The 8,766-nt window shown below is 39.8% G+C and overlaps 1 protein-coding gene across 1 annotated transcript in view; it reads left to right on the forward strand.

Moving 5' to 3' along the window:
* VAMP7 (vesicle associated membrane protein 7) overlaps positions 1 to 2,346 on the forward strand; it is a 47,388-nt gene extending 45,042 nt beyond the window's left edge. Inside the window, exon 8 of the mRNA XM_074278047.1 lies at positions 282 to 2,346. Within this exon, the coding sequence (XP_074134148.1) occupies positions 282 to 350 (69 nt within the window). The 3' untranslated portion in view covers positions 351 to 2,346. The remainder of the gene's footprint in view (positions 1 to 281) is intronic.
* The last annotated feature ends 6,420 nt before the right edge of the window (positions 2,347 to 8,766 follow it).

Genomic DNA, 8,766 nt, shown 5'->3' on the forward strand with positions numbered 1-8,766 from the left:
CTTGGAAATCAGCAGTTCAAGGTTCAAGGTCTAGTAGTTAGGTTCTAGTCTTAGTACTAGACCACCAGCCAGTGGTCCTTGAGCTTAGATTACTGCTTCCTAATGTGCTTGAGCTGCCTCACCAGAGTTCATAAACCTTCTAAACAGTTTGACTTGTTATTGACTTTCAGAATGGTGGAATCGGAGGGGGTATAGTGGAGTATAGTGAGGTGATTCCTTGGATGGAAGAGCCTCATGTACTTGATACTTTGCTCATGCACAGAAATGTCATTTCTCCACAGATTTTCATCTATGTCGTCGTCTCGGTTGCCTGTGGTGGGCTTACCTGGCCAAAATGTGTGGCGAAATAAATCCAGAACAATCTCAAACCAAGAATATGAGGGAACAAGGATTTAAGAAGCAACCCAAGTAACTTCCTCCTGATTGCTACTGTCTATCCCTTCCTTCCACTTTTATTCCATTGTTCCCAGACTGCAGTTTTTTCTTTGCGTATTCCAATGCCCCCCAAATGGAGCCATCAAGTCACTGCTTCTGCACCACTGCCACCTTTGTTGGAAAGGGACTTGTAATTTTGAACTCTTTGCTGTCACCCAGATGGAGCCATCTCACTTCTCCAGTTGCTGCTTGGGAATAAAGAGGGCAAACATATTGGTGTGACCATTATACACCGAAGCATTTGCACTTTAATGGAATTTAAATAATGCATCTCAGCCACGTCCCCTATGATACGTATGGACGGACACCATTCCCAGTAGAGAATCAGTATTAGGGCCCTTTGGGGGGTTGAAGTTCCGGGATTGGTGCCATCCATCCATTCATATAGATCCCACTAAAGACTTCTCATTGCGAACAAGGTAGGGATCAGCTCCATGATTACCAGAAAGGAACTGATGGGCTTTCTCAAGTCTATTCTTCCCATATGGTTCTTCAACCAGGAGGCGTCCTGTTCAGAAAAATGGACCAAACTGTTCCTCTGCTTTTCTCTTGCAGTTGAGTTGAAAAAGTGATGGTTTTACTCATGTCCAAAGTTGGAACAATGTAGCTACTTTCCCTATTTGTGTGTTTAAGTATTTTTGTCCTCTTGTGGGGAGGGGCTCTTCAGATCGCCCTCTTGTTCCCAAAGTGGTAGAACTGCTTTGGCCAAGCTTGATATAGGAAAAGAGACTCTTAACAGCTGGGATTCGCTTGGAAGTTGTTTAAGTAGGACCCGGGAAATATTTTTCTTATGGGGGCTTAACAGTTGTGTTGCCTTGAATGAATAAACTGAATACCAAGTCAGCAGTGGAGCTGGTGTGGTAGCTGAGAGTACCTCTCTCTTCCCATCCCCTGTATTGGGTTTGGTTGCTGCTGAGCCGCAGGCTGCACATCCTTCAAGGCCAGGCCTGTGCATGTGTCTGTCTACGGCCAAACGAGAGATTTAGCAAATACTTGGCCAGAGTTCAGGTCACCGAGCAAAGCACATTTTGCTGACTAAAGAGCCTTCATTAGGGGGGTAGGAACCCTGAAAATGTTAAGAGATTTCAAAAATCATTTGCCTAGAGTGGAGATGGAAAGAAAGCAAATAGAATGGTGCATAAAAGGAGCCAAAAGCAGTGTAATAATCTGGATTTGGAAGCTAGCTAGAGATCATATAGTTTAGAGGTCACACCTGCCAGCTAGGAAATTGGTATGTGTACATCTCACAGGGAGCCAGAGATCTGTCTATTGATTTCTCAATAAGTGCCCTTCCATGAGATTATAGATGAAGCTCTGACCCCTTTGTTACCTGAAGAATTAGCGTCTACTCTGTTCTCTCCGATTGCAGCTCCTCTGGAATGATCCTAACTAACCATGTGCCTTGACTATATATGCATCACATCACGTGGCTCAGAGTGCCTACCCTTTTAACTGTGTTCCATAATTCACACTGTTTTATTGCTACCTGTTCCTTCACATCCACACTTCCCTCCCCTTAACCTGAAATATACATCAAAAGCATTACTATCTCCTCTCTTGCCCCCCATGCTGTCAGGACCCCATTGGTCAAGTTCATCACAGTAGCTCTTTCATGTCTTTTTTTTTTTTTTAAACATTACTTTAGCCTACTTGGTCCAGAACAGAATTGTGTCCTTGGGTTACAAGCACCAAAATAGCTTTACTCAGAATTCCAATTCCCTTTTGTGTCCACACCTGCACCAAGTTACCAGTGCACCAAACTGTGCATGTTTCAAGGAATTGACTTTGCTCTTGATTCTGTTTCTGTATAAAACCACTTTTAACAAAGATGCTCTTGTCTTAAAGAATGCGTTCATTGACGGCGTAATTGAAAAGCTTCACCTCTTGAAATAAAACAGCACAGAAATGTGAGTGGCCTTTGTTTTTAAAACATTTGCTCCAATGACTTCATTTTGGCAGCTGGGAGGTTGTTGCCTCTGCCAGAGTGGGGCAGTGTTTGCGTAGTGAGAAATCAAAAGCATCTGAGCCACCGGTGACTGGGAATGACATCTTGAAGAGTTTTAAGATGATTTGTTTCTCCAGTTACTGAAGATCTTATGGGAACCTACGGGACGAGTGCATATAGAAAGGAAAATGAAGTGGAATTGGCTGGCTTATGGACCACCTAAACACAAAGGTAATGGATTACCAGGTCGAATTTCACAGGACCCGAGTCCCTCCCTTCTATGGCATTCCCCACAAGTGGCCATCCAGTCTCCACTGGATGGTGCCTTTCCCTCCAGAGATGCAGCAGCATTTTGGGACTTCGGTGTCAGGGATGAAGGTGGATCTGGGATCTCCTTGATATCACTTTTTGCTCCAGCTATGTGGATCACAGCCTTTCCGTGCCTGTCCATCCCATGGGACTGTACTCAATTGGTAAGTTTTTCTTACATAAAACCTAAGTCACTCTTTCTGCAATTTCAACCCAGCTCATTATGTTTCACTCTGTCCCTTGGAGCCAAGCAGTACAAATCTTAACCCTCTTCCATTTGATGGTCCTTTGAATAGATAGAACATCATAGAATATGAAGGGACCAAGCCCCTCACTGGTGGCACACCTACAGATAGTAAGCACCAGAGCAGGACTCGCACTCAATTCCTTCAACTCCAGACCTAGAGCTTATATAAATGCTATCTGTACTTTAAGGTCTGCCAAGCCTTTACACATTTTATTTCATTTGATCCTTATAACAGCCCTGGGAGATAGGTGCTGTTATGGTTCTCATTTTATAAAGAGGAAACTGGCAGGTAAAGGTGAAGTGACTTGCTTCTGGTCACAGAGCTAGTCAATGTCTGAGGCTGGATTTGAATTCAGGACTCGCTGACTCCAGGCCCAGCACTCTGTGTTCACTGTGATGCTTTCTCTTTCCAGCCTCTTAATGAAACGTCTGACTTGGGCTAAAATGTTTCTCTTTCTTGGCAATTCTGTTAATTTGTGGTTTCATCTGCTGCCTTTCCACAGATGACTCGCAAGGTCTGACCTCTGAACTCTAGACCTGGGCTGGGCATAGGAGATACAAACAAAACAAGGAAAATAGCCCCTGTTTTCAGGGAGCTTATCTTCTACCGGAGTTGGGACAGGGAATTCAAGACTTCCAACTGAAAGGGACTTCTAAGAGTTCAGTCCCAACATCGCCATCTTACATATGGTTAAACTGAGGCCCAGCGTCCCATGGTTCATAAGTGACAAAGCTGGATTTTGGACCTACGATACCTGATTAAAAATCTTAAGGTGCAGTGTCACATGGGGAAGGCCAAATAGGCTGGTTTGGGTCGCCTCTCTCCCTACCCTGATATACTCCTAATAAAACAATTTTTTCCATATCCTCAGGGTTAGGCTTATTATACTTTACATATACTTTAGCAAGCCCTTGGTTATACTATGCTTATTATGTCCCACACGGACGACCCTCAGTATCTTTTCCTAAAGTTCTACACTCAAGATGGTGACCGACAAGTGACTCTAGAACTTTAGGGACACCTAAGACATTCTAAGCTTTTGGCTTGCAGCTACTCTCCTTGTTCATAGGCCTTTGCTGGACACCTACCCCATGCCCCCAATAATGCCATTAGGCTTAGGCTTGGACTTCTTCCCCCTCAAGATGTTCCCCTAGATCCTAGTAGCTTATCTTGTGGCACAGCCCACTGTCTACTATTATATTTTGATAATGTGGCCTGAGACCCACTGGTTTCTACGGGTATGCCCCAGTGTCTATCATGTTCAGTCCCAGTGATTATGTCAGCTATCTGCAAGTGGAAATCTGATCAGCAGGAGTCAAATGATATGAACAAAACATTTTTTTTAAATAAAATTATCGAGGAAAAAAAAAGTATCAGTATTCACAAAAGAGTTATTCAAGTCACTAAATTAAACAGCTTTGAAGTTTCCCCTCCCGTGGGCAGTTAGGCACACTGATACACTGTTGGGGAGCTGTGAGTTGGTCCAACCATCCTGGAAAACCATTTGGATTTGTTTGAGAAAAGTTGCCAAGTTCTTCATAGCCTTTGATCCAGAAATATAACATTAATAGAGTAGGGTATGTACTCCCAAAATAATATGATGGAGATAGAGCAGGTAATAAAATGATGTGAATTATGAAATGCAATCAAAAGGACTGGGCTCACATATATATATATATATATATATATATATATATATATATATATATATATATATATATATATATATATATATATATATATATATATATATATATATATCAAAAAGTTAGAAACAAAATGGGGGCCAATCACTTGGGGATTTGTGGCATATAAATTTAATGAAATACTATTTAATTACAGAAAATAAGATGAAGAATTCAGAGAAAATTGGGATCAGAATCAAGGTGCCCTTCACAACCTTTCTGGTCTTCTTATCCCCAACCCTCCCAAGTACTTTATGATACAGAAACACTGGACTCTGCTATTCCTTGCATAAGACACTCCATCTTCTGATTTCCTTTTCACTGGCTGTCCCTAGTGCCTTGAATATTCTCTCCTTTAATCTCCTCCTCCTGGCTTTCTTCCCTTTATTCAGCTTGCAGATTTTCCTATTCCCCTTCAGTGTTAGTCCCTTCCCTCTGAGATTTCCTCCAGTTTACCCTGTATATATCTTGTGGGTACATAACTATATGTAATCTTCCCCCATTATAAGGCAGGGACCATTTTACCTTTCTTTTTATCCTAGGTATTTAGCACAATGTCTGGCACATATTCAGAGCTTAATAAATATTTGTTGACAGAAACATGGGGAATTAGTTGATGCAGAGTGAGGAAAAATAGAATCAGATGATATGCACAATGATAATAACGTAGACAGTGAAATTCAGATTATATCCTAACTCTAATTCTGACTCTGTTAGAAATGTTCTATTGGGATAGGAGGGAGTATTGGGAAAAGATGACACAAAAAGTAAAGAGAAAACCTTTTTGTTTTGTTTTGTTTTTTTAAAGAAATAAAAAATAACCCAGGCACAGATGGATTTACACACAAATTCTATCATTCAAAGAATAATTAACATAATATTACATAAATTGTTTGTGAAACCAGAGAAAGACAACATCCTACCAAATACCTTTCACGAGACAAATATGGTCCTTATATCGAAACTAGGGAGAAAGAAGGCACAGAAAGTAAACTATAAACTAATATCTAAGGCATATCAATAAAAAATATTGAATCATTGACAATTAACAAAGGCTATACAAACAAAAGAAGTACATAGTAAGACTACTCTGGATTTATACCATCCATACAGGGCTGGCTCAATATTACATGAGAGATCATATTAATAACAAAAATACAGTGGTACATAGATTTTTTAAAGCTTTTGACAAATACAATACCAATACATATCTGAAAAAAAGAAATTGAAAAATGCTACCTTTTAGTTTTAGATATAATGAAGAAATACTAAAGGTTAAGGATATCTATTCATTACTGTGTTAGGGTTCCAGAAATAGCTACAGCAATAAGATGAGAACAAGAAACTGGGAGATAGGTTTAGGTTTTTAAAAAAAACTATACAATTATAATTTTTGTGGATGACCTGATGGTTTATTTGGAGAACTCAAGATTCAACTAAAAATTAAAACAGTAATATTAGCAAGGTAGCAGAATATAAAATAAGCCTACAGAAACCATTGCTTTTTCTGTATGTACCAACATAACCCAGCAGGAAGAGATTTTTTAAAAAAAGAAATTCAAAATAGCTGCAGAATATATAAAATATACTGGACCTAACCTACCAAGACACAAAAATATAAGGATAAAACTGCAAAATATTTAACAGAAATGCATACTTAAATAATTGGAGACATTAATTGCCTATGGTGGGATTACAAATATACCAAAAAAGCCATACCACTTCACGTATTCAGTGCTAGCAGTCAAATTATCACAGGTTGTTTTATAGAATTAGACAAATAATACCAGCTTTGATCTGGAGGAATAGAAGATCAGGAATCTCAAAGGAAATGATAAAGAGGGAAGGAAGGGGGCCTAGTAGTACCAGATCAAACTATATTATCAAAACTTCTTGCAATGGATTAAAAAGTTTAAAATTTGATCTTTGGATTAGGTATACAGGACTCAGAAACAGTAGGATTGTGTTTGATAAATCTGAGAACATCAATAACTCAGATCTCTAAATCGTTCCTGATCTCCAGTTTTGCATCTCCAGCTGCCTATTGGATTTTGACTTGTAGTATTCTTCTGGAAGACCGTTAATTCTTAAATTGTCCCTACATATTCTGTCTTTAAAATCAATCTTTTTCTTGTATAGAATTTGTTTTCTTTGAATGTTACTGTTAAACCTTTTTTATTGTAATGATATTTTATTTTTCCAAATATATACATAAATGGTTTTCAACATTGACTTTTGTAAAAGCTTTTGTTTGTGTTATACTTTTCTTCCAGTTTGTCCTGCACTTCTGTGTTTTTGCAACCCCAATTGGTTTTTTTTTCTTTAGTTCTTTTGGTAAAACTGGCCACTGTGGATTCAGGCTTTTCTAGTCTGCTTTGAAGGCCATAAAATCTGCTATGACAGTTATTGTTTCTCTCAAACTATTCAGGAACATCTTGCTGTGGCGTTCTGCTGTCTTGAAAATCCAGAGTATGTACCTACCGCATCGGATTTTAGTTCCTTTTTTGTGTGTGTGATATTCATAGATATCTGGATTTGTTTAGCTGAATTGAAGGCCATGTTCCCTCCTGTTATTATCTCACAGGTTGGTTTATCTTCTTGTACTTTAAGGTCCTTCAAGTTTTCTTCCTTCTGAGAGATCTTTGATAATTTCAACCTTTTTTCCTATGTCTTCCTATTGCTCACTTTTTTTTCTTGGCACCTAGATTGGCATTGCTCATTGCTGATAGAATTCAGGGCCCAGAGTCAGGAAGACCTGAGTTCAAATCTTGCCTTATATTTTTATGAAGTGTGATCCTGGGCAAGTCACTTCACTTTTGTCTGCCTCAGTTTCTTTCATTGTAAAATTGGGATAATAATAACTCCCACCTTTTAGTATCATTTGTGAAGATCAAATGATAGTATTTGTAAAGCCCTTAGAACAGTACCTGGTACATAGTAGGCATACATGCCCCCACTTGGATTCTGTCTCTGTTCTTCAGAAAGCCAGCACATTTCAGTTCTAGCCAGAACAAGTTTCAGACTTTTGGCTTTTGAAGTGCAGAAAAAGGTAGTCAGTGGAGGAGAGGGTGCTGGGTGAGTACTTTAGGGACTAAGTCTTCTCTATCATTAATTCATCATGTTGTTGCCTTATTGGATTTCTTAGTGTCAGATCATGGAATCAGCTGAAAGTTGTTTATCTCTTGTGCATAGCTCCTGTTTTACCTAAGTTTGAAAGTTTGTGAGCATCTGGAAAGTTATCTAGCCCTCCAACTGCCTGTTCGATATCTTAAAACTCACCATGTCCAAAACCAAACACCCTATCTTTCCTCCTAAACTTTTCCATACTTTCTACCTTCTCTTTTATTGTAGAGGACAGCACCATCCTCCCCAGCTCACAACCTAGGAGTCATCCTGAATTCTTCACTATTTCTCAACCCCTGTATCCAGGCTGTTGTCACGGCCTGTGAAATGTCACCTCTGCAATATCTCTTGATGTCTTGACACTGTCACCCCTTGGTGCAATAACAGCAGTAGCTGGGGGTGGGAGTGGGGGTGCCTGCCTCAAGTCTCTCCCTATCCCAGTCCATTCTCCATTCATATCAAAGTGATCTTCCTAAATCGCAGATCTGACCATGTTACCTTCTAGTAAACTCAGTAAACCCCAATGGCTCCTGTACCTCTAGGATCACATGCAAAAGGCTCACTTTGACATTCAAAGCTCTTCATTATATAGCTTCCTCCTCCCTTTCCAGTGTTCCTACACCTTAATCCCCAACACATACTGTTTGATGCAGGGACACTCACCTCTAAGCTGTTTACTGAATAAGACCCTCCATCTCCCAGCTCTGGGCATTTTCTCTGGTTGTCCCTGGTGCCTGGAATGTTCTCCCTTCTTTATTCTGCTGACTCCTGGCTTCCTTGAAGTTTCAGTTAAAATCCCACCTTCTACAGGAAGCCTTCACCAACCCCTCTTAATTCCAGTACCTTCCTGATCTTATTTCTTATTGATTCTGCACACAGCTCGTTTGTACATATTTGTATGTTGTCTCCTGTATTAGATCGTAACCTCCTTTCGGGAAGGGATTGCCTTTTTACCTCATTTTGTATACCCAGTACTTAAGCATAGTTGGCCCATAGTTGGCATTTAATCAATGTTGATTGA

Source organism: Sminthopsis crassicaudata, chromosome X (genome assembly GCF_048593235.1).
Source record: "Sminthopsis crassicaudata isolate SCR6 chromosome X, ASM4859323v1, whole genome shotgun sequence".
Classification (NCBI taxonomy): Eukaryota; Metazoa; Chordata; class Mammalia; order Dasyuromorphia; family Dasyuridae; genus Sminthopsis; species Sminthopsis crassicaudata.